General features: G+C 38.2%; 2 protein-coding genes across 2 annotated transcripts; both read left to right on the top strand.

The window, feature by feature from the left end:
* Positions 1-6,448: 6,448 nt before the first annotated feature.
* Positions 6,449-7,605, top strand: LOC126610286 (protein RSI-1-like). The gene is made up of 3 exons (XM_050278298.1): positions 6,449-6,601; positions 6,884-6,908; positions 7,091-7,605. Exons 1-3 carry the CDS (start codon positions 6,524-6,526, stop codon positions 7,270-7,272), a joined length of 285 nt encoding a protein of 94 aa, XP_050134255.1. The 5' UTR covers positions 6,449-6,523; the 3' UTR covers positions 7,273-7,605.
* A 2,747-nt stretch (positions 7,606-10,352) lies between these two features.
* Positions 10,353-26,590, top strand: LOC126610285 (senescence-associated protein AAF, chlorolplastic-like). The gene is made up of 13 exons (XM_050278297.1): positions 10,353-10,559; positions 11,570-11,968; positions 13,301-13,456; positions 13,840-13,913; positions 15,413-15,489; positions 15,725-15,796; positions 24,781-24,849; positions 24,969-25,015; positions 25,115-25,244; positions 25,333-25,401; positions 25,513-25,616; positions 26,152-26,227; positions 26,303-26,590. Exons 2-13 carry the CDS (start codon positions 11,631-11,633, stop codon positions 26,474-26,476), a joined length of 1,386 nt encoding a protein of 461 aa, XP_050134254.1. The 5' UTR covers positions 10,353-10,559; positions 11,570-11,630; the 3' UTR covers positions 26,477-26,590.
* Positions 26,591-26,787: the final 197 nt, after the last annotated feature.

Here is a 26,787-nt window from a genome sequence, read left to right as displayed (position 1 = left end):
CGAATGTCATTTTGTACTAAACTATTCACTAGAACTCACAAAAGGAGAGCTTGAACCTATGTATTTGTGTAAACCCTTCATAATTAATGAGAACTCCTCTACTCCGTGGACGTAGCTAATCTGGGTGAACCACGTACATCTTGTGTTTGCTTCCCTGTCCCTATTCATTTATGTACTTATCTTCACTAGTGATCGAAGCAACCAAGCGAATGTCACAAACCTGACACTTTCTGTTGTACCAAAGTCCTCGCTGGTTTTGTGCATCAACAACACTCACTTGTACCTCTTACACGCCGTGTTAGTTTTTTCACCATCATCATTTTTCAATTCATTCGATTCGATAGAAATTGAGAACGGTGTGTGAGAAATGGCTGTGAGGATAATAACGTCCCGATATATGCACTACAACAGGGTGTCGCAGATTTACTATTCTTTTGGATTCTGGCCGAAGTTGGTGGGCACGGAGATGAGTCGTTACTGGACCACACTTTTATGGGACAATAGAGTAATTAAGCCTTGTTTTTTTAAGGTTTGTAAACCCACCTAGACTCAACTCAAGTCTTTAACACCGAGAAGACGAGTTCCGTAGCAATATATTATGGTGGCATATTGTATTATACTATTGTCTAAGTTTTCACTTGTTTGATTTTTGTGAATGGCAAGTCTTCACTTGTTTGATTTTTGTGAATGGCAAGTTCCTTAACAATTTATTATTCTGGTATGTTGTGTAAAATCCTCCACTCTTTATGTATAAAATATTACATGTGGTCCAATAGAAAAGTGTGAACAATAACTCCCTTAGAAAAGAAAAAAAAAGGATGTCGTGGGTTTGATACCATATAAGCTTTAAGTTGTGAATCTGCTTGTTCGTGTTCACGAGTAATGTGCAATTCTCAAATAGCCTCATCTGAGTTTGAAAGGAGTAAATAACCATGGTAATGTAGCATTACTCTTCTTTAATTAACAATGCTTACCAATTACGGTTACTATTTTAGTCGGAGGCTGGACTTGCACAAGATTGGAAAGCAACTAATGAAAAAACATATGTTATTATGTTGCAACATGTTCTTTAGTATTCAAGGGAGACCGATTTAATGGTATTCCTCGTCACCTTGTGAGTGGAAGTTCTTAGGTTCAACTCTTCTGGATGACGAGTTTGTAACTAAATTATTATAACTAGCCTATTATGTGTTTTATCCCAGATACGTGCACCTTTACAATTACAATTGTAACAAAAGTGCAAAAAGAAAATCAAGCAATTCAAGACCAAAGAAGTTTGTGAACGAAGGACATGTACAAACATCAAACACACCAGTTCAAACTTATCGTTATTTTAAGTCATTCCTTTTTCTTTTTTTTCTTTTATTTTCTGTAGTTCATTTCGAGTTTTTCGTTCGCATCGGTTTGATTTTTTTAGCAATTAATTATTGATTTAAGGACATGTTGACTTCCAAAAAGTATGAATTAGAATCATTTTGATTTTTGAGTTGGGAAGTGTTATTGGCATTGCAAAAATCTTATTTTACACTCCTTACAAGTGTATTTTTATTTCCGAATATAGAAAGTTTGGAATACAGAATGAAAATTTTGAAGTGCTAATAACAATTCCCTTTGAGTTTTATGTGTTTACAAATATAAGGGTAAACAATCATTTCACTCTTTTTTTCTGCATTTACATACACGTAAGTTATGAAAAAAGATCCATAATCAAATACCTAAAAACAAGTAATCAGATCGACTAGGGGACTAGTTGATCTAATTCGCCTTCCTTACCTTCTCTTATGTTTAAGCTCTTCAATTTATTTACATTTTCTCATATCTGTAAAGTAAACATACCCTAACTTTCTTCTGTGTAATTTAATTTACATTTATGTGTGATCAATGCTGTTTCTTTTTTTTTTTTTTTAGAAAAATCTCAGCAGTACAATGTAAATTTATTGATATGAAAAAGGAATTGCACCTAGTCAGGGTGGACATAAATATTACCGCTCATAAACAAGAAAACCAAAATACAAGAAAAGAGGAGGGGGCATAAACCTTACCGTTCTTGAAAAAGAGAATACAGAAAAAAAAAAGAGGGACATAAACATTACCCCTCTTGAAAAAGAAAATACAAGAAATAGAGGGGGACATAAAGTCAATCCTATCTAAAATAAAGTCAAAAAGGTTACCTGCAAGATAAGCTACAAAACAAAAAGGGAAACCCAAAATGATTAGGTAAAAAAGAAAATCACAAATCAAGAAGAGGAGATAACCCTATAAGCTGGCATGCCTAAGAAGTCTGAATGAAGAAAATGAAGAATCTTTATAGGAGGAGTTGCATGTCAAACAAGAGAAGATGAGAGAAGCCCTAAATTGGCTAATTTGTTAGTGATGACATTCTCTTCTCAAAATGTATGAAAGCAAGCATTCCCTTCTCAAAATGTATAAGAGCAATGGAAACCCATATCCTGCAATCGGGAAATACAGTTTTTCCAACGAGTCCGGAGTAACCAATGAGGAGAAAAAGATCCAGAAGAAAATCAAGATATTACACTAGAAAAGTCACTTTCAAGCCATAAATTTTGTCAACCCCACACGAAAGCCAACTCCACAACAAGGATGACAACATGAAGCTCTGCGTAGAAAGAAGTATGATGCCCTAAATTCAGGGAGAAACCACCAAGAAAATAACCCGCATAATCTCGAAAAACCCTACCACAAGTAGTAGGACCTGGGTTACCTTTAGCAAGGCCATATGTATTCACTTTGATCCATGGAAATGGGGGATGCCAAAAAACATGAACTATTGAATGAGCTTTACAAGACTTAGCCGAGATTCCAAGAGATACTAAAAGCTGCTTATCCAAAATACCATATACATGACCTGGAGTGAAAACTCCAATCTGCCTAATCCAGGACAAAGTAGAGTGACAAATGCGTGGACAAGAAGGAGGCACTCTTTCAAACTTCACTTTATTACGCATCTTCCAAATAGCCATTATTAAGAAAAATCCTAATGCTAGCTAGACATTACGAAGTTGTGGAGAAAATCTTTTTGACACAAAATCAAGTCATAAATCCGAGAATGAGCCTGTAAGTGGAATAATAGTTCCAAATTGAGTAGCAAGCCAAAACCCCAAAATAAGTGCTCAATAGATTCAGAATTTGTAGCATAGTTGGCATATTGGAACCAAAGGAATGCCCCGTTTTGAAGTTGATCATCTGTTGGGAGTTTATTTAAAAGTATCATCCAAACTAAAATGGAGTAACGAGGTAGAATGAAAGAATGCTAGATAATGGAAGCCCAACTTTTAACAAGAAACAGATGACGAACAATTTCATAGCCATCAAAAAACAAAAATACTCTAGATGCGGAAGCTTCCCAAATTAACATATCATTTTCCTAATCAATTGGAAGAGGCACCTCTAAAATATCTTTAGCCAACTCTGGAAAAGTAATAGAAAAAAAAAGGAAGAATAACCCATTTTCCTCCACGAATAATGTTTGAGACCTTAGTGCGAGATAAAGAAAGAGCAAGCTTAGTAGCACCAACGACCTCTACAATAGGTGTATCCAACCTCTTATCAACCCAAAGAGAAGCACTAGAATCATTCCCAATCACCCAACAATAGTTCTGAAACAAGATAGGGATAATAGATTTAAAACCAGGCCATACAGAAGATCGTTTGTGACAAGTAGAGTATAAACGACCATGTAATTGAAACCGCCTTCTAAAATAAACACTCCATAGAGAATCAAAAGTAATAACAACCCATCCAAGCTTTAAAAGAGCCGTAGTATTTAAAGAGCAAAGATCACGTAATCCTAAACCACCCTCATTTTTTGATGCACCAAGAAACTGTGACAATTTTCTTTGAAATCACGTTACCGGACCATATAAAATTGCGAGCATCGCCAAAGAAACCTCAACAAGGAAGAAGCCATTGATAAACAGAAAACTATGAAAAGTATTCTTTGGAAAATTGATTATATAAGTTGAACCCTTTAGAAGTTTTCCTTTTCAACCTATAACTTAGCTTTAGCTTTATCTGCCAAGACCTAAAGATGACACCTCCTAAGCTTGCCATGAAAAATGGTGCTGTTATTTTCATGGATATTATCCTTTTATCACTTAAACAACTCAGTTAAGCATCGAAATTTTCATTACCATATTTTAGAAGCATTTTTTCATCAAAAAAAATATTTTAGAAGCATTTTTTATTCTAATGGTCAATTGCACATTTGTACACACAACTTTCACCATCTAAAGCTCACACCATGAAGTCATTTAGATTCCACTTTTTAGAGTGAAAATTTACTAAAAATTTGTATTCACAATGTTAAAATGAATTTCACATTAATAGGAGGAGAAACATTACATGTGTTTATAATTATCAATTATTTTATTGTGGAACATCAATTTTTTTCATATTAACAGAGCATGTTAGCCCACATGTGAAGCCCAGTGGCCACACGTGGTCTACGTCACTCCGTTTGAATGTACAGACATTAGGTTTGAAAAATCATCACACGTGAGAGAGCATGTTGAGAATGAATCTCACATTGATAGGAGAACGAACCTTACATGTGCCTAAAAAATTATGTCAGTTGGGTTACTCTCTATATTAACTCCGCATGTGTAAGTTTATTTTACATTGCCGGTCCCAAGCCCGGGTAAAGGAGGAGGGGGAGGGCGTCAGGTAGTCGACAGCCGGCACTCCTCGGTTACGTCGAATCCTTATGAAAATGAATCCAGAACGAAATCGCGCTAACCGAGCGCAATAACATTCTAGGATTCATATGGCCGACCCCACTTAGTAGGAAAAGACTTTGTTGTTGTTGTTGTTGTTGGGTTACTCTCTATATTGTCAGTTTGTTTTATAGTGGAATCTCAACTTTCTTCACATGGCTAAAAAATAATGATACCAAGAGGAGCTTTTTATTAGGTCATGCAGAGCAACTGGTTTAGTTAAGGTCAAGACGCATTACTACAGTTTAATAGTATTTTTCTTTATTTGTGAGTTAGAAGTCTTAAACTTAAATTTTTTGAATGAAGAGCTTGAAACCAATTTATTCTCCCGCCTCTTAATATAAATATATTTATTATATTTATATTAAAATACAAAACAAAACAAAAAACAAACAACTTGCATCACCCACGATTAAAGATAATGATATAACTAGTAATTGACTTATAATAATGCTTCCATATTGGGTTCTATGATTCACAACTCACAGGGGATCTCGTGGTGGTAAATTAATAAAGCATATACCCAAATGGGGTTATTATTTAAGGATGTGCTATCCACATTTTTTTTTTTTTACTTCTCACATACTTTTTGTTAATTTATATCCGTTGATTTTTTTAATTTCATCCGATTCAACGGTCGAAAATTGAAAATATGTGTGAGAAGTTAAAAAAGGGAAGTGGAGATCACATCCCATTATTTAAGTCGGTGGCCTGAGTTGCAGTAGATGAGAGCAAAGAAAACTGTTCATATGTTGCAATTGCACGTTCTTTCACATGGAACATCACAATTCTTGACACACTTCACAATTCAGATGAGAGACATCATCGCATCGAAACGTCTAAAAAAGTATCAACAAAATATCCAAGTGGGATAACATAGGGGGCTGCATTGCATATATTACTCTAATTCTTGTGTGAACTATTTAACTAAGCTATGGTGTTTTGAATGGTTAGAAGGGAATTTTTTGAATGGTGTTAGACTGGCCAAACATAAAAACCAAGATTTGCGGTTGAAAAGCCACCTATACTTTAGAATACCGTAGAAGTTTTGTGATTAAAAATGTTCATTGTGTTCTCGAGGTCCTATCTTTGCTACATTGAAGTGTTATTCTTACTCATTTGTAAGTATGAAGTTTCAAGTTTAACAACAATTACGAATAGAAAGTTCAATTCAAATTACTAATAACATATTGTGTGACTTAACTTAATACCTCGTTTTCACCGTCAATATCGTTGCGAAGAAATAAAACAAAAAATAAGGTGGTCATGAAAGAAAAGTAGTTGGTCTAAAATATTACTAAAGAGAGATTTTTCAATGTTCTCGTTACACGAAGTGATACACCACATGTTCTTATATAAATGGTGGATTATATGTGTTAAAAGATTAATAACTTAAAAATTAAAAGTTTCCACCACTTGCATAAAAACACGTGATGTATCATTCGTGTTCCCGTCACACCTACAAATTTTCCATTACTAACAAAAAAGAAAGACAGAAAAAGGTAAAAAATGAAGATTGGATCTGTCAGACAAAAAGTGAAAAAAGACGATAACATGCTGTTAAAGTTGACAAAGCAAAAAGCAAAGCCAAACACTAAACACGGCGCCTTCAGCGCATGCAGAACAATCCCACGTGGACTTTTGATGCATCGGTCCCCTAATCCCCCAATTCCACGCCCTTAAACTACGTGTTTTATTCCACTAATCCTAATATTATATCCTATAAATAACCCCACAAATCCTCCACTACAAAGTAGAAACCATTCCCCTTCACTCCCAAGAGTCAGAAAATGGCAGGACGTTCCTCCACCTCCGTCTTGCTTCTGGTTTCTCTGCTTCTTCTCCTCGCATTCTCTCACGTAGCTGAGGTACATGCTCACAATCCATCTTCTTCGTTATAACGCATTGTCGAAATCTCGATGTCTTCATCACTATTGACTACAAAAAATCATCGTCAATCAACTGTTTATACGAAATAAAGATTTGATACGAATCCTGATAACTTATACTTTACAATTTTATTTGACTACAATGCTTACGTGTATCATATTCATATGCATGATAGTGATCTTGCTTTACATATATATGCAATCTCCTCTTTTTTTCTAATTTAGTTTCTTTTTTCGTTTTGTTTTATTAATAATATCCAGGCTTACAAAACGCTTCCTCAGTCAGGTAAACATTACAAAACCGAATTCTTCAATTTATTTACTATTTTCGTCGACTCTTCTTTTCTCTCTGTGTACATCAACTTCGAGGTTGCTCAAGAGTGTACATAGAGTAGGAGGGGAGGATTTATTCTCGAGTTTTTTTCTTATGAACTTGAACTTGACAATCGATGTTAATCGTGCGTGCAGCGTGCACACCGAGATGTAAGAACCGTTGCTCGGCGACATCGCACAAGAAGCCGTGCATGTTCTTCTGCGAGAAGTGCTGTGCCAAATGCAAATGTGTTCCTCCAGGCGTCGTTGGCAACAAGCAAATGTGCCCTTGCTACAACAACTGGAAGACCCAGGAAGGACGACCCAAATGCCCTTAATTTAAATATATTTTTATCGGAAACATCTTGGCTTTAGATAGTTTCCTACATTATTATTAATAAGCCTGTCACCATATTTTCTTGGTATGTGACAATTATGGTTTATATTTTTAGTCTAATACATTAGGACGATCCTAATGTTAATTTATGCCCTACTGTCCTAGCTTCTTTTAGGATAGTAGCTAATGCTCTTAAAGTTAAGCCCACATTTGCTCTGTGGCTTTATTTTCTTTCAATTCGATTTGTAAACTTCGATTTGAAACTGAAAGAATTTGGTATCAAAGGCATCGAATCAATCACCATATTGTGAGATCCATAGAGAATTTTATGTTCGTTCTACGATATCGAGATTTTAATTATCCTATTTATTGTCTGATATTGAAATAACACTGAGTGGTACAACTAGCTCATGTGTTATGAATGATTGGATGATGTCATACCTATAGTAGAGTGGGAAATATTCAACTCTATCAAACATTTATATTTTAACATGTGCATTATTAAGAGCTCATGCAGTAGCGGAGCCACGCTGTGCTCGTTGACTTTACATGACCCCAATAACCAAATATTTTCTCTCTTGTTTTTATTTTATTTTATTTTTATTTTTATTTTTTGTCAAACTCGTCTTCTCATTTCCGCTTCTTAGTACGTCATTACTATGTGGACAACAAATATGATTAACTTTAAAATCACTTATCATGACCTTATTGTTATATAATCTTGACTCCGCAGCTAAGCTCATAGATGGTATTTGGTCTTAAAACTGGCTTGTAAGAGAAGGGTTGGATACTTATCAATTTCTCAATGTTTTGCTTGTTGTTTCTTTGTTTAATCTTTCTATTGTAAAAATCCTCCTTCTATGTTGTTTCTTCATGCCATTTTTTTTTTTATGTATTCATGCCTCTCTTTTTTTACGTATTTAAAGTGTAGACTTGTAAGTGACATGTCTTAAGTTCGATTTTTTACCAAATACGAAGTTGAACCACATTATTATGGCAAACTTATTGTAAGGCTTAACCTACTTTTTCGTCTGCTTAGTGTAAATACTATCATTTGTTAAAAATAATATTTTTTTTAAAGGAATATAATAAACCAACTGATTGAAGAAAATGACACCTAATATATTCGCATTTAATGTTTTGAGCCGAAGCCAAAGGCCCAAAATAAATGGTTTTACATTTATCCATCCTTCCACAATGGATTAGGTTTTCTGTCATTTAGCAAAGAGTTTGTACAGTTGTGGTGAAGCCCAATCCCTAACATCTATCCACTTCAAGCAAACGCCTAAAAAATGAAAAATTAAATAAAAATAAATAAATAAAACTTGTGAATGTAAATGCAAGTGAATTTGAATATGTCACTTAGTACTACAGTCTAGTGGTATTCTTTTTCACTTGTAAGTAAAAAATGTCTTAGGTTTGATTCTCGTCAAGGATGAAGTTGAATCACATATTGCTAACTCATTATAAGGTTAAACTCACTCCCTCTCATTTTGTATAGATAATATCATTTATTCAGAAATTTTAGTAGTTTAGTGGATGCCAAAAAGCATATTGCCTCCACGATCTTATGTACCTTTTAATCGTTGAATCTTAATTTTTGTATTTTAAGAAAAATAAAATGTAGTATTCTAAAACAGTAAGAACTTTTGAAAAAAAACCAATTTTAGAATCATAAATTGAATTTTAACCAACCATTCTAATCTCTTAAAATTCTAACCAAAAACTCAGGTGAAAATAATTACCTTTATTTATACTAATCCTCTCCTTTCTCACAAGCTTGAGGCGCTACAATTGTTGCGATAATCGGGCAACAAGCGCGGGTCCTACCGGCAGCAGCCGTTTTCTCACCCCTTATGGGACCATTTTGCAGTGCCAGAATCCAAAGAGAGGTCCGCTCTGGTATCATAAAATTGACCCTCACGCTCTTCACTCTAACTCCCCATCAATTCACTGTTTTTTTTCCTTTCTGTTTTCAACCGATGAAATCCTGAGTCAAAATGCAACCTACCAAAAAAACCAGAAAAAATTCAGTCCCTTAAATTATGTTCTAATCTCCAAATTAGATAGCAGATTAACCCAAAAATTCAATATTTTCCTTGTCCAGCACCAGAAGTCTCAAAATTTTCCCGAAACATTAAAACCCACAAACTGCAAAAACAAAAAAATAACCCAACACATATCTTGTAATGATCTTATCCTAAGCCAATGTTTTCCTAGGACTCAAATCAACGTTTTGCTCCCCAGATCGTAATTTTTAGTTAAAGATGATCGATTTTTTTGCTTACTAAAAGGACAACGTGCAGTAACGGCTTTTGAATTCTCGACTTCCGTGGCCGGAATCGCATTCAATTGTATCAATAGTTGAGTTATTTTCATGAATAAACATCACAATGGTTTTTGGCACCGTGGAATGGTCCCAAAAAGGATGAGAAAATGACTGTTGGCGGACTAGGACTAGGACTAGGACTAGGACTAGGACTAGCACTTGTTCTAACTAACAATTGTAGCGGTATTATAAATATGTAAAAGTTAGAGAGATAACTTTTACTAGTGATAAGAGTGAAGCATGTGTAAAATATCATACTGAAACTATAGCACAAGAACATGACAAATAAAAAAAGGGAGGAATAGATACTGAAGTTATTAATCTTTTTTTTCTTCTCAATATATCTCTCTATCTTCTTTAACTGCAGTCGGAGCGCTCTATTTATAGAGCGACTCCATACAAAGTACAAACAGATTCTTACAGTTTGAAATTTACATCGCATGTTTTGAAAAACAATCCTCTTGTTTCCAAAGTCTATTTTAATTTGTAAGGGCACTGACAATGTGTGCGTGGACATTCATAACAATGTCAATGTTTTCAACAAGCGGCTCAATGTTGTGAGATGGGAGAGAAGAGGAGAGAGATTAGTATTACTAAGGAAGACTATTTACCTAAGTTTTTTTGTTAGAATTATAACAAGTTAAGAAATTTGGCTAAAATTCAATCTGAGCCTCTAAAGTGGGCTATTTTTCAAAATTTCTCAAAATGGGTCCAATACGTGCATAAACGATAAAAACGTTACTCTCCCGCCGTTCATGAACCTCGTTCTTGTGTGTTTGCGCTGTGGCAATTCCGGGGCCACATGAACTCGTTGTGGTTGCAATTTCTCTTCTCAATTTCCACGCCATTCTTCCTTCACTGTCGACTGCCTACAAATTTGTCTGCTTTACGATCTCTCTCTCTCTCTCTCCCTCTCCCTCTCCCTCTCTTGTGGAAAGTCAGTGCTTTCCTACCGCGAGGTGAGTTTCTTGCTTTGTTCACTTCCAGCTGCTTCCACATCTTTATTCTGCAAATTCTTATATGGGTTTTCTTTGATTTTCAATTTGGTTAATGAGATTTCGTTTTCACTCTATGCTTTGAATTTTTAGGACTTTGTCTTTCGATTTTTTGTTCAGTGACTGATGCATGCATGGTGAAGTTTGCTTTGATTTAGCTATTGCGTGCTTGTTGATATGATCGTGGTAAAATAATTGAGTAATTACAAAAAATTTGAACTGAAATGTTGAGGTGATCAAGATTAGTAATCGAAAAATGGAATATAGAAACCTTTGCTGTACTTTAGCTTTTAAACTATCAAAATATCTCACTTGATTAATTATTGAACTCTATAATTAATACGAGTGACACTGACAACAGCAGCATTCTGCATTAAAAAAGGGCAACCCCAAGCCACAAGGCTTTCCGCTTTGCGAGGGTGGGGGAACTGCCAATACCGTCAAGGGCGGTTAAATAGAATAAGGGATCATGGGCGAAGGTAGGGAAAAAAGTGACTAGAGTGTCCTTTATAAGAATTGGAAGAAAGAAATGAGAAAATTCTTTATGTTCATATCACGATTTTGGAATGAAACAGAAGCACTCCAAACTCTTAGTTAAAGATGTTTGAAAACTAAAGATGTTGAATTCATTGATTTTGGAAGCCTAATAAGAAAGACTGGAACGTGACAGCAGACTTTATGAAAAATGAAAGGTAGTGAATACCTTATTGGTGGGCTATAAGGATTATGTGAGCTGAAGAATCTGAACCCAATCATATATTTAGCCAAAAGTTTTTAAATTTTCCCACGGAACTAGGGTGTCCGTTTACATGTTAGACTGCATATGTTGGGGACTTAGTATGGTATATGTAATATCGTGTATTTGATGCTCGTAGAAAATTTTGTGTATTGTGTGGCAGTATTTTCTCAGAAGTTTTTTTATGTTAAATGAGAATATAACACTTTCTTGATTCATTTTTCTGTTGTAAATGAAGATTTAAGCTTCTGTGAAAGAAATTCTGGCTAGTTTCACTTCATTGGTGTGTTGATCCTTCCATGGCACTTACTGCAAGCAAGGTTTCAAGCTGTCCTGCAGTGACTAATTCAAAAATGATTCCTAACTCATATGGAGTTTTAAATTCGTTTTCCAAGTTGATGCAACGACATAACCTTCATTATCCAAGTCAAGGGGTTGAACAGAGACAGCTAAATTGTGAACGTATCGGTTCAGAAAAAATGAGCTTTTCTAATGCTGGTTTGAAGCGTATATGGGGTAAACCAGTTAATTTTACTGCCTCTCAGAGATCTACTGTCTTACACCTGTCAGGTGGCAGTCATAATACCAAAGCAAAAGAACGCATTGTAACTTATGGTGATTCGGCAAAGGAGACTAGGTAGGAACCTAGTAGAAATGGTCTATTATGTTTCTGATACTGAATTTACTTTGTTAAAGTAGATATTGTTCTATGTGTATGTGCAGCAAATTAATGATAGGAGGACAAAGGGAATAATAATTTATCTAAAAGCATAATGCAAGTCTGCAATAATTATTAGATAAACATAGCTATTCCTTAAATCAGATTGTTTATAGTGTTAGCTTTGTTTTGGGTTTTTTTTTTAATTGGGGATCAACCCGTCAATTGGCTTATGATTGTCAACTTGTGCTGGTAAATTGGAACTTGTTAATTTATTAAACAATTGTATATGTGTGAAGGATTTTCGCTATCCGTGGTAGTTTCCTTACATGAAACTTGTGGTTTGTATTTGAACGGAAAATATGCCAATTAAACATAGGAATTAGTCAAAGTGCCATTTATATGTCTCCATCTGACAGCCAAAAAGAAAAGAGTTACAATAGATGAGCAGACAAGGAGTTACAAACCTTCGATCTCCCCATCTTCCTCTTGTCTCAGGGTAAGAAATACATTCGTCTGAGTTGATTGAGATATGAGTTTTATCTTCTTCTAGCTTGTTTACTTGTGTTAGGTAAACAAGCAACAGGGTCGCTCCACATCTAGCTCTATCAATCAAATTTTTCCTTAGCGTAAGCACTAAGAAAGAAAGGGCTCTTAGACTACAAAAGGGGATACATGAAGGTAGTTTACTTGCTTAGTTAGGAAAGGAATAAGCACTCAGAAGTACTACTAGAATGGACTACTCACTCATAGGGACACAACCGATTTGATATAATGCTTTATAAGTTATCCATATTATAGAAAATACCAGCAGGAGGATTTCTTAAGAGGAAGAGGGCAATCAGATGAACAAGGACAATAATGTATGTATATAGGGAGAAGGGATTCGCTCTCTAGGTACTTTTCACAACCCTCAAACTAGGGACCAGTGCATTTGTATTCCCTTCATCTAGATCCTCAGTTAAGTGTCAAGGTGAGAAAAATTACATATTAGAACCAAATGGACCAGAGGGTAAGAAAATCCCGTGACACTAACTTTCTTACATAATTTATGTTTCTTCACTCATCAAAAGGAGGTACTTAATGAATTTGTGCCTCATTTTTATAATATCTGGGAGATTTTGACAACGAATTATTTCATCTACTTTCAGAATTTTCCGTATTTATATCTTGAACTATCACTTTTAACTCTTGCCTAATTAGTTTGTTGTTCATGCTCTTTGATTGTGGCATATTTTTAGCATAAGTTTAAAAAAACTGCCAATTGTTCTCTTTTTCAACATCTGTTAAAGAACTCCTCTTGTATCCTAGTTCACAGATTAGGGATGAAAAAGATGGGGGCCCTCCAGTCTTTTCTGAGAGAACTACTCACTCCAATCAGGGTTTAGCTGAAGCTTGCAAATTTGTTTACAATGACGCGAAGTTTGTAAATGAAAGGGCACGCAATGACATTATTCTGCTTTCTCGGTAAGATTCCCTAATCTACGTTCGTTTTTTTTTCTTTTCATTTTGAGATGAGATTGCAGTAATTAATTGTAACCCATCTTACTTGGTCTTTATACTTTAGTCTCAGGAACAAGTCATGCAATGTTAAATTACAATTAAGGTTTACAATCTTCAAATTACACAGGACCTGTATGCAAAATTTGCAAGACCTTGTTTTTGGCCTTTTCTGTAATTTACGCATTATAAAGTCAGGTTGAGCATGGTTTGCAAAAAATGTACAATTGTACTGGCTACCTGCACGTGATAGTTATTATCAATGTATTAAGATAGTCATCCATGATTTCATATGACCTGAAATGTTCATTCTTAGAGCTCATTGCTCATTATTTGCCATTTCTTGTCAGTGGTATAATGAGGTTGGATGCCCGTGTGCGTCAAGACATTGCTATTCTTGGGTCGGGGTTTCTTAAGCTGGATGGTAAAACTCTTATCACCTTTTCAGTGCGCAGATTTTCTTGGGCAGCTTTATAAATTCTATATATCCTTGAATACACACTTACATGAATTTATTCATATTCGAATAACAAATAATGTGAAATGGATAAGGTGTTTGGTTTCTAGAATGGAATTGGAAATTTGGAATCAAGGAAAGAATCAAACTCTGTTGTTTATTTGGAACTGGTAATCTAGGGTCTGCATCAGGGATTCATCAAGAATATATATGATTGGTTAAAAGATTTTTATCAAGAATTGTCTAAATATATGATTGGTTAAGGCTTATATATGTTAGCTGTAGTCATAAAGAAATCCTATTCTCATCTTTTCTCTCAGATAGAATTATTAATAGTTACAAAAATTCAAAATCCATATTCCAGTAATTTAGAAAAAATTTCTTTGTTAACAAGTAATATAATCTAAAGCTCAAAGTCGTGTAAAACATTGGTTGGAACCAATCATGAAGTTATATTTCCACTGAAAAATGTGATATCTACATGGCTGAAGGACTTTGAGTGGAGTTGTACCATTTAGGACTCCTCTAGTACGGTTAATGAGGTATGCAATAGTTAGAATGACCATATGCCATACTCTCAAGAAACAACGAACAAAAGCTGTATAGTCTCCACATTTTGCACTCAGCCACACGATTCTGCTTTGGGGTATAGGGAAGTTTCTGAAACATACCCTTTAGGAAAAGCTATGACTAAAGTTATTTGAACTGTGCGACAGGAGAGAACAAAGGACGACTAACAACAGATAAAAGGAAAAAAAAAGAGAACATGCTGAGTTCAGATGTCCGATAGGATAGAATGTATTCAATTATGTAGGAGAGGAGGTATTCAATTGTGTAAACCCAGGAGGAGGAGTAAGTTCCATAGGTCTGATTCTTGTGAAATGCACATTTCGTCATCCATAGCAAGTTTCTGGATAAAGATTAGCCTGGAAGACAAGGTGAAATCAATTGATTGCAAACAAGAAGAAATTAGCAATACGATGTTGAGTACATTGTACACGTTTACCCCAAAATACTCCAAAAGGATTTTGTACGCGTGTGTGTATAGCATAATGCAGTAATTCATCGTTATTAGATTGGAAGACCATGGGTCAATCTTTTGACTGGAGATAAACCTGCAACAGGGGTATGGTGATGTAGATGAAGTTAGATGAGGAAGTTAGTGTCCCTGGCAGAGTAGGAGAATATAAGGACACCTCATCATGATAAAATGGGAGAATGCTGATTCCACGTTTTGAGGCATTCCTTCGAATGTTCATTCTGGGGAATGAGCACTCAACCAAGGATTTTGTATTTGTTCTTGGATGAATATTTTTCTCCTTTTAGAACTTCTGGCTTCTTATTTCTTTTTGTTTATTTAATGGGAGAATGGATTATTTGGTTCTCTTTTTTTCTGGTTGCCTAAACACGCAGTCATCTTTCTCAAGAAACTTATGATGTTGTTATCCTGACCTTCTGCTCTGTAGCACGGGCAAGAAAGGATACTGAGAAAATTGACCGTAATGTGAAGAAGAAAGCCGAGCTCCTTCATCATATTGCTATGGTATGTGTATTATTTAAGGGGGCTTTTAACAGTAAGTCACAAAGCAACGCTTGTAATAAACACTTACTTTTGGTGTCTCTATTTTTAAGCCCTGAACTATTTTTTAAACATATTTAAGCCCAGCTTTTCTGGGATAAATAAATAGGGCCTAAATATAAATAGTTTTTTTTTTGGGCAGCTTTTTATTAAAACATTGAATCTTTTTACTAATTTGATAACCAACAATCCTCTGCAGATCTTAAAAGACAAAGCCGAGTCTAGATTGAAAACCGCTGCTGATAAGCATTGGAGTGACGGAGCCTTAGAGGTACGCTTTTCACAGAAACAAACTCTTTTTGTTCCATCTGTTGTTTGACATGATAACTCCGCCTATGTCTTACATGGCCGGTCCCAAGCCCGGATAAAGGAGGAGGGGGAGGGCGTCAGGTAGTCGACAGCCGGCACTCCATGATCACGTCGAATCCTTATGAAAATGAATCCAGAACAAAATCGCGCTAAAGCTAGGGCGTCACCCGTAAGTGGCGCGCTGTGTGGCCCGAGCACAGTGATAAGTGAGCAAGGGTCGCTGTATCTCCATCGGCACCCGGATGCAGTGTTAAATGAGCAAGGGGGCCATAGAAACTTCTTTTCGAACGACTCCACTCAAAGTTGTTTGGGAGCATATGCTCCTATCAACTTTACCCGGGACACACAAAAGAAGTACTTTGATCCTATTAGACGGGGGAGGGTGAAGAAGCTAGGACAGAAGGGTAGAGTTCAAGAGAGCAAAATGCGTTTAGGAACGTGGAATATAGGAACCTTAACGGGAAAATCTATGGAAGTAGTGGAAGTTATGGTGAGGAGAAGGATAAATATTATGTGCCTACAAGAAACTAAGTGGGTTGGTAGTAAGGCAAAGGATCTAGAAAACTCAGGGTTTAAACTTTGGTATTCGGGCACAAATAGAACGAGAAACGGTGTTGGCATCATCGTGGACAAGACCTTGGTACAAGATGTTGTAGATGTCAAGAGGGTAGGAGATAGAATCATGGCAATCAAGATTGTAATAGGACAAGAACTTATCAATGTGATTAGTGCGTACGCACCTCAAGTAGGGTTGGATACGAGTTCGAAGGAGAAATTTTGGGAAGATCTTGGAGACTTGGTGCAAGGAATTGCTCAGACGGAGAAGTTATTTATAGGAGGAGATTTAAATGGACACGTGGGCAGGGAGACAGGCAACTATGGAGGTTTTCATGGTGGCCATGGTTTTGGGGAGAGAAACGAGGATGGGGAAGCTATCTTGGATTTTGCAATGGCATATGATCTCTTCTTAGCCAACACCTTCTTTAAGAAAAGAGAAGAACATGTGATCACCTACAAGAGTGGGTCGTCAAAAACACAAATAGATTTTCTTCTAATGAGGAAAGGGGATCGTATAACTTGTAAGGATTGCAAAGTTATACCAGGAGAGAGCGTGGCTAATCAACATCGCTTGTTGGTGATGGATGTACATATCAAAAGAGTAAGACAAAAGAACAAGACTTGGAAGTGCCCAAGGACTAGATGGTGGAATCTAAAAGAAGAAAAACAAGCCATTTTCAAAGAGAAGGTAATCACCCAATGTGTGTGGGATAGAGAGGGGGAAGCTAGCCAAATGTGGGATTCCATGGCTAGTTGTATCCGAAAAGTAGCAAAAGAGGTATTAGGAGAGTCCAAGGGCTTTGCCCCACACCAAAAGGAATCTTGGTGGTGGAATGAGGAGGTACAAACAAAGGTGAAGGCTAAGAAGGAATGTTGTAAAGCCTTATACAAGGAGAGGACCGATGAAAATGGTGAAAGGTATAGAAAAGCGAAGCAAGAGGCGAAGAAAGCTGTCAGAGAAGCTAAGTTAGCGGCTTACGACGATATGTATAAACGACTAGATGCCAAAGAAGGAGAGTTGGATATCTATAAACTATCTAGAGCAAGGGAAAAGAAGACAAGGGACCTAAACCAAGTGAGGTGCATCAAGGATGAGGATGGAAAGGTTCTTGCTACAGAGAACGCGGTTAAAGACAGATGGAGAGGTTATTTTCATAATCTTTTCAATGAAGGACATGAAATGAGTGCTTCTTTAGGGGAGTTGAGTAACTCAGAAGAGTGTAGAAACTACTCTTTTTATCGTCGAATCCGGAAGGAAGAAGTGGTTGTAGCTTTGAAGAAGATGAAGCATAAAAAAGCAATAGGCCCAGACGATATACCAATCGAAGTGTGGAAACTTTTGGGAGAGACAGGTATAACATGGCTCACTGACCTTTTCAATAGGATTTTGAAAACGAAGAAGATGCCAAATGAGTGGCGAACGAGCACTTTGGTGCCTATCTACAAGAATAAGGGCGACGTACAAAATTGCATGAACTATAGAGGTATTAAGCTAATGAGTCATACAATGAAGCTCTGGGAGAGAGTCATTGAGCATAGATTGAGGCAAGAGACACGGGTTTCGGACAACCAATTCGGGTTCATGCCAGGGCGCTCAACCATGGAGGCAATCTATCTCTTACGAAGATTGATGGAAAGATATAGAGATGGGAAAAAGGATTTACACATGGTCTTTATAGATTTGGAAAAAGCGTATGATAGGGTCCCAAGAGACATTCTTTGAAGGATTTTAGAGAAGAAAGGAGTACGAGTAGCATATATCCAAGCTATAAAGGATATGTATGAAGGAGCAAAGACTGCCGTAAGAACTCATGAAGGACAAACCGAAAGCTTTCCCATAACTGTAGGATTACATCAAGGCTCATCCTTAAGTCCTTACCTTTTTGCGTTGGTAATGGATGAGTTAACAGGACATATTCAAGATGATATTCCTTGGTGTATGCTTTTCGCAGACGATATAGTGTTGATAGATGAAACTCAGGAAGGGGTAAATGCAAAGCTTAACCTTTGGAGAGAAGTGTTGGAATCTAAAGGTCTTCGCCTAAGCTGATCAAAGACAGAATATATGGAGTGCAAGTTCAGTGCAAATGGAGGCCAAAACGAGTTAGGGGTGAGGATCGGAGATCAAGAAATACCAAAGAGCGACCGTTTTCGTTACCTAGGATCTATCTTGCAAAAGAACGGAGAATTAGATGGAGATCTCAACCATAGAATACAAGCTGGATGGATGAAGTGGAAGAGTGCATCCGGCGTGTTGTGTGACCGCCGTATGCCACTGAAGCTCAAGGGAAAATTTTATAGGACGGCAATAAGGCCGGCGATGCTGTATGGCACAGAATGTTGGGCGGTGAAACATCAACACGTACACAAAATGGGTGTAGCGGAGATGAGGATGCTTCGTTGGATGTGTGGGCACACGAGAAAAGATAAGATTAGGAATGAGGATATCCGGGGTAAAGTAGGAGTAGCCGAAATTGAAGGAAAGATGAGAGAAAATCGGTTACGGTGGTTTGGACATGTGCAAAGAAGGCCTATTGACGCTCCGATTAGAAGATGCGACTATGGGATAGAGGTGCAGGGCCGAAGGGGTAGAGGAAGACCTAGGAAAACTTTGGAAGAGACTCTAAGAAAAGACTTAGAGTACTTGGATCTAACGAAGGACATGACACAGGATCGAGCACAATGGCGTTCTAAGATTCATATAGCCGATCCCACTCAGTGACTTGGATTTTCCAAGTCTCCAACCGAGAAGTTCTCCTCACTCGGGAAATTAAGGGAACACTACCCCAACCTACATGCTCCACTCAGAAAGCTTCAACATACAAGCTTCAACAAAAGAAAATTCAAAGAACTTAGCGAAGAAGGCTTTGGTGTATTTAACACAATACGTTGAAATGAAGGAAAGCTTATTTATTGATATCCCCGATAAGCTACAAATATGTACATATACATGAATCAAAATAAACACACAAGAGGGAGCCTTCACAAAGGTTGCTTAGGAGAAGTCTCAGCAGTCGGTAGAGCCCCAGAAAGAGAAGGCACCGGAGGGGGATCATTTGGAGCCTCAGTACTGGACAGAACCCTAGAAGGAGGAGGCATCAGAGGTTGATCATTTGGAGCTTCATTACGCGGTACAGCCCCAGAAGACGAAGGCAATAAATGCCTTTGGAACAAACCCACAAATCTCTGATGATCAAGTAAAACCTGACCATCAGTTTCCTTCATCTGGTCAAGCTTCCTCTTCATGTTTGTAGCATAGTCATGTGCGAGCCGGTGCAACTGTTTATTCTCATGCTTGAGCCCTCTAATCTCCTGTTTGAGACTCATCACTTCAGCCGCCAATGATTCAACTTGGCGGGTTCGAGCAAATAGGCGTTGGGCCATATTAGACACAGAACCTGCACACTGAACACTGAGAGCCAGCGAATCCTTAACAGCTAACTCATCAGACCGTTTGGAAAGTAGTCTGTTATCTTTGGGAGTGAGAAGGTTCCTGGCCACCACTGCAGCGGTCATATCATTCTTCATCACGGAATCCCCAACGGTAAGAGGACCAGTAGGGGAGACGAAGGATGGGCGCCATATGTTGTCTGGAGAAGGCGGGGCTGCCTCTTCAACAAGGTTCAAGTCAAAACGACGGTCGGAGGGGCCAGACATTTTCAAAGGTGTTGAAGAGAGAAGAGGTCGGACAAATCAAGATCTTAGAAGTGCAAGAATGAAGCTTCTACTGGTGGAGATTCAAGTGTGCTTTGGAACTTAATGCCAGCCCCTATAAAAATCTGCACTCGACGGAGCTTCAGAAATCGAAGAGGCGCCTGCTCAGAAATCGAAGAGGCATTTGCTTTCTCAAAAGCTGGGCTGCTTAGAGATCACGAGGGTTGATCTCAGAAATCGAAGAGGCGTTTGCTTTCTCAAAAGTTGGGCTGCTCAAAGACCACGAAGGCCGATCTCAGAAATCGAAGAGGCGCTCGCTTTCTCAAAAGCTGGGCTCCCCAGAGACCACGAGGGCCGATCTCAGAAATCGAAGAGGCACCTACTTTTCCAGCCTTTTCCAGCCTTGTCAGCACCTGTCACACGCACACTCAGCTTTGCGGAAATTATGGGCATTCTGTCAAAGACTTCTGGGGAAGTAGAAAACACATGAATCTTACTGTTCAATCACCCACTTCCCACACGCAACAATAGCTCATGGGTACCACAGATAACTTTGCCAAAGTTCTCTGCCAAAGTTGAGCACGTGAAGCTTGCAGCTCCCACTACATCGCTCTGACCAAGAAGGGTAAAAGAATAGCAAAGAAACAGAACTAACAAAGTTTAGACCCATAAATTTTGAAGGTCTAGCTACCATATTATTACCCACAAGGGTAAAGGAACAGTACCACTGCTGGATAATTGGAAAGTCCCTGTGTGTCAACCTCTGTGCTTCGTGGCAAGGTAGACTAGCAAACATGCCCAACCTTTACTCACATTCGAGAAAACACTCTCAATAAGATTGCTTGCTCCAAAATCGAAGAGGCACCGTCCTCCGAATCTCAAGAGTCAGACTCCCAACATGACTACTTTCTTAAAAATCGAAGAGATGGTAAAGGAACAGTACCATTGTTGGATAATTGGAAAGTCCCAATGTGTCAACCTCTGTGCTTCGTGGCAAGGTAGACTAGCAAACATGCCCAACCTTTACTCACATTCGAGAAAACACTCCCAACAAGATTGCTTGCTCCAAAATCGAAGAGGCACCGCCCTCCGAATCTTGAGAGCCAGACTCCCAACATGATTACTTTCTCAAAAATCGAAGAGACACTGCTCCCCGAATCTCGAGAGCCAGACCCCCAGCATGATTGCTTTCTCAAAAATCGATGAGGCATCGTTCTCCGAATCAATCGAAGAGGCGCTCGCTTTCTCAAAAGCTGTGCTGCTCAGAGACCACGAGGGCCGATCTCAGAAATCGAAGAGGCACCTACTTTTCTAGCCTTGTCAGCACCTGTCACACGCACACTCAGCTTTGCAGAAATTATGGGCATTCTGTCGAAGACTTCTGGTGAAGTAGAAAGCACATGAATCTTACTGTTCAATCACCCACTTCCCACACGCAACAATAGCTCATGGGTACCACAAATAACTTTGCCAAAGTTCTCTGCCAAAGTTGAGCACGTGAAGCTTGCAGCTCCCACTACATCGCTCTGACCAAGAAAGGTAAAAGAATAGCAAAGAAACAACACTAACAAAAGTTTAGACACATAAATTTTGAAGGTCTAGCTACCATATTATTACCCACAAGGGTAAAGGAACAGTACCACTGCTGGATAATTGGAAAGTCCCTGTGTGTCAACCTCTGTGCTTCGTGGCAAGGTAGACTAGCAAACATGCCCAACCTTTACTCACATTCGAGAAAACACTCCCAACAAGATTGCTTGCTCCAAAATCGAAGAGGCACCGTCCTCCGAATCTCGAGAGCCAGACTCCTAACATGACTACTTTCTCAAAATCGAAGAGAGGGTAAAGGAACAGTACCATTGCTGGATAATTGGAAAGTCCCTGTGTGTCAACCTTTGTGCTTCGTGACAAGGTAGACTAGCAAACATGCCCAACCTTTACTCACATTCGAGATAACACTCCCAACAAGATTGCTTGCTCCAAAATCGAAGAGGCACTGCCCTCCGAATCTCGAGAGCCAGACTCCCAACATGATTACTCCCTCAAAAATCGAAGAGACACTGCTCTCCGAATCTCGAGAGTCAGACCCCCAGCATGATTGCTTTCTCAAAAATCGAAGAGGCATCGTTCTCCGAATCTCGAGAGCCAGATACCACAGACCACTTTTTCAAAGTGCTCTTACAGAGTTAAAACATGTGAAACTGGCAGCTCCCACTACCGTGCTATGACCAAGCAGGGTAAAGGAATAGCATTACTACTTGTTGTTAGGGAGACTCCTATATATGTCGACCTCCATCCCCAACGGACAGGCAGACCTGCAAAAATGCTCAACCCTTCATCATATCTGAGAGGGCACTCCCAACGAAGCCTTTCGAAATATTCAGCTTTCTTTCCCCCCGATAATACCTCTGCAAACAAGCTATACTAGAGCAAGAATATCTCATATCATCAGGGTTAAAAGCAAGAGTATCCCATATCATGCTTTTTCCCTGTCTTTTCTTTTGGCCTTGTTTTTACCTGCAAGACAAGGAGAAAGAGAGCAATCAGTCAGCACTTGGAATCAAGCTTCCAGCCAGGAACTGACTGCCTGGAACCCCTTACCTGATTACTTACCTGGCATTGCTCTCGAGTATTCATCTTCAACATCTTATGTTTCCAGGGAAGATTCCGCATCTGCTTGAGGAACAGATAGGGCAAGTGCGAAGGATACAAGGAAGCATGTGGAGACAAGTGTAACAGCACACGTGCCGATACATCCATTACTCTGTCAAAAGCAAAAGTATCCCATATCAGCAGGGTGGAACGTACTCTAGATTTGATGGACTTGTTTTGACCCTCAAATTCTTCAGTCGGCCTTATACTCTGGAGGAAACCAGAAAACCCTCCAGCTCAGTTCAAGAATAAGCCTGTGGAAAGTTACTTCTTCAAAAGCAAAAGTATCTCATATCATCTCTTCTCATTTTTCTTCTCTTTATCCTTCATGCTGCTGCAAGATGGGGAGAAGGTGAACAATCAGTCGGAGCTCTGATTGCTTACCTTGTCTGTCACCTCTTTCAGCAGACCCCCTAGCTCGGCGACTTGGGGGACTCCTACTACATGGTTTGTATCGCGCTTGACCAAGCCTGAAACTACAAGTAAGCTTCAAGTGAAATTGATACATTACCTTGTGCATCTCCACCAGTTAAAGATACCACCCCTGGATGGAGGAAGAGTACTTCCAGAGAAGATGCCACATCGATAAGGCAAGTCAAGACGACACCACACTCCGATACTTAGAAGTTTCGTGATTACGAGATCATTCTCCCACAATATTTCCTAATGTCATTTGTACTAAATCATTCACTTGTACTCACTAAAGGAGAGCTTGAACCTATGTACTTGTGTAAACCCTTCACAATTAATGAGAACTCTTCTATTCCGTGGACGTAGCCAATCTGGGTGAACCACGTACATCTTGTGTTTGCTTTCCTATCTCTATCCATTTATATACTTATCCACACTAATGACCGGAGCAATCTAGCGAAGATCACAAAAAGCGACCGTTTTCGCTACCTAGGATCTATCTTGCAAGAGAACGGAGAATTAGATGGAGATCTCAACCATAGAATACGAGCTGGATGGAAAGAGTGCATCCGGCGTGTTGTGTGACCGTCGTAGGCCACTGAAGCTCAAGGGAAAATTTTATAGGACGGCAAAAAGGTCAGCGATGTTGTATGGCACAGAATGTTGGGTGGTGAAGCATCAACACGTACACAAAATGGGTGTAGCGGAGATGAGGATGCTTCGTGGGATGTGTGGGCACACGAGAAAGGATAAGATTGGGAATGAGGATATCCGAGGTAAAGTAGGAGTAGCCGAAATTGTAGGAAAGATGAGAGAAAATCGGCTCCGGTGATTTGGACATGTGCAAAGAAGGCCGACTGACGCTCCGGTTCGAAGATGTGACTACGGGACAGAGGTTTAGGGCCGAAGGGGTAGAGGAAGACCTAGGAAAACTTTGGAAGAGACTCTAAGAAAAGACTTAGAGTACTTGGATCTAACGGAGGACATGACACAAAACCGAGCGCAATGGCGTTCTAGGATTCATATAGCCGACCCCACTTAGTGGGAAAAGGCTTTGTTGTTGTTGTTGTTGTTGTTGTTGTTGTTTGACATGATGTAGTGTCTCAAAACATGGAAATTTTGAAGGAAACTTTGAAGAAATTGAAATCATTCATTATGCATCAATTAACTATAAGAGCTTCATACAATATGTATTAATGATGAATATGCAACGTATAAGGTGAAAACAGTGTGCCCTGCCGGTATATTTGACTCTAAACTAGATTACTATAGTTTAATAGTTTACTTCTAATACCCATTAGTGTGTGCAGTTAAACTACGAGAGTGTAAAATAGAAATAAGCGAGCCAGGAAACAATCCAAGAAAATGAAAAAGATGTCAAAGTAGAAAGAAATGCACGTAAATAAGGGCTTGATTGATGCACAAGAGTACAAACAAGAGAGGGTACATGAATCTGCATCCAATGCTTAGAAAACCGTTGCTAGTATTCTAGTATAATTAAAAAACAATTCAAGTTTTTTGAAATTCGATTCTACATTATGTGTATGTATATAAAATATATATTGTAAAAGTGCAGTGTTACTTATGGAAAACAATTTTAGTTGTCTGGAAAATACAATGATGATAATAATGCACTAAATATGCATCTTGGTGCTGTGTTGACTCTCTTAGGCCGATTTGCGCCGTGCTGACCTCCGTGCGAAACAACGTGCAATGGAAGATGCCCTAATGGCTTTGGAGGTAAATTGATTTTGTTTTGCAATACTAATCAAGGATACTTGTAGGAGAATATGTTTCTAGTTTATCATGTCTAGTTATGTTGCTCTGTGTTCTCTGAATTTTTTACATATTATATGCAGTTTGTCAAAAATATTCTTGACAGGATGGTGAACAAATTGTACAATTTGTAAGTTTCTTTTGTGATTGTTAAGTTCCTTCGTAGTTTGATCCCTTCTATCACTTGTGTATTCACCTTTGGAGCATAATATCTCATGTCAACATCCAGTCCTCTGCAAAGCGATAATGGTGTTATATCAGAAAATGACATACTGGGGCGTATAATTCTTGAAAAGAATGGGAAAAGTCTTGATTTCCCTCCTGGAGAAGTATCTACTGATCGCATTACTGCAATTCAGGTCCCCTTTTCCTGGAATTCTCCAGTTCTCGTTCTTTCTACTTTCTTGAGATTCAGGATATTACAATCATGTGACTGGTTGTGTACAGGAAGCTTACTGGAGTATGGCTTCTGCCTTCTTTGAAGCTGATGGAATTGATTATACTGATCCTGAAGAGGTTCATATCTAAATTTGTACTTATATTCATGATCTGATCTAGCAGTTAATGTTACTATGTTAGACTGCTTGTAGGGTCGCTTATTTAAATTATCTTTTCTATCTGGAGTAGCTCGAGCTGTTAATTGCGACTCTAATTGATCTCGATGCAATGGATGGTAAAAGTAGTGTATCGTTATTGGCGGAGTGTTCAAGTTCTCCTGATGTCAACACCAGGTAAGTTATGCAAGCATTACTTATCTTATAGTGCCCCTTGGACAATCTTAACCCCCTTCGACGTGACAAATGCATACATTTTCCCTCACAAGCTTACAGTTTAGTCTGTATTGTTGTGTTGTGAAACTAAGATTTAAGCGTACAAAGCCAATCATGCAATATGCTTTACTTTACTGACGTGCATGGACAAGGCTTCTTGGAATTATTTTGCCTCTCTTTTTGGAAACAATGCTGAGAAAAGTGTCACTTGTGTTTCTTTTAGGAATTTGTTTGTCATTTTATATATTGCGAATTTGTGATCCATTTCACTGTAAAATGCATAATAACCCTAACCCATGAGAAGGCAGTAGATAGCCAAATAGAAGTCTGACGCTGACATTAATTTAAAACAATCGTGCTACTGAATATATTTTCGAGTAATATAACAAATTCCAGCGACAAGGAAGCCTGTTTGAACTTTGATTCCTTAGTTTCTGTCGACTCCTACTTGACTTGTATATCATCCACTCTTACCTGTTTGTTTTCTGTTGTATAGGCAAGCAGTGGCCAATGCTTTGGCTGCAGCTCCATCTATGTGGACTCTTGGTAATGCAGGAATGGGAGCATTACAGGTTTGCTGGAAATTAAATAATTGTATTCATCATTCTTTGCCGTGATGATGCCAGAAACTCATGCCTTTCTTGCAGAGACTCGCAGAAGATAGCAATCCAGCAATTGCTGCCGCAGCCTCTAAAGCAATCTTTGAACTTAAGAAACAATGGAAGATTGAGGAAGGAGATAGCTGGAGGTTTACGATGAACCAAAATACCATTCGAGAAGATGAAAGCCAACAATCCGACGACAATGCAAATACAGATTGACATAGTTATACAACTGTAGAGTAGGTATTCACATGGAGGCTTAAATTCTGTACATATATAAATTGCTGCATTCTTTTTCTTATCTTATCGAAATATATGTCAAATGATTCACAACGGCTGGGGGATTCAAACTTGGGACGTCTCATTAGCTACAAATCCTATCATGTTAGTAAACTATTTAATTTTGTTCAAATTGCTGTCTAGGGTTTATAGTTCAGAGAGTGTTACAAATTTATATAACGTTCATTTTTGCAGAACTTTTCACCAAGGGACGTGTCTGCACACTATTTTTCTCTACACAGCATGTTTAT

This window comes from Malus sylvestris, chromosome 17 (assembly GCF_916048215.2).
Source record: "Malus sylvestris chromosome 17, drMalSylv7.2, whole genome shotgun sequence".
NCBI lineage: Eukaryota > Viridiplantae > Streptophyta > Magnoliopsida > Rosales > Rosaceae > Malus > Malus sylvestris.
This window is presented reverse-complemented; position numbering and strand designations above follow the sequence as displayed.

Excerpts from the sequence above, each read along its gene's own strand:
- LOC126610286 (XM_050278298.1), top strand. The coding sequence starts at position 6,524 with ATGGCAGGACGTTCCTCCACCTCCGTCTTGCTTCTGGTTTCTCTGCTT. Across the intron at positions 6,602-6,883 it reads CATTCTCTCACGTAGCTGAG|GCTTACAAAACGCTTCCTCA; the intron begins GTACATGCTCAC and ends AATAATATCCAG. Across the intron at positions 6,909-7,090 it reads CAAAACGCTTCCTCAGTCAG|CGTGCACACCGAGATGTAAG; the intron begins GTAAACATTACA and ends TCGTGCGTGCAG.
- LOC126610285 (XM_050278297.1), top strand. The coding sequence starts at position 11,631 with ATGGCACTTACTGCAAGCAAGGTTTCAAGCTGTCCTGCAGTGACTAAT. Across the intron at positions 15,797-24,780 it reads GGAGTGACGGAGCCTTAGAG|GCCGATTTGCGCCGTGCTGA; the intron begins GTACGCTTTTCA and ends TGACTCTCTTAG. Across the intron at positions 25,245-25,332 it reads ATCGCATTACTGCAATTCAG|GAAGCTTACTGGAGTATGGC; the intron begins GTCCCCTTTTCC and ends GGTTGTGTACAG.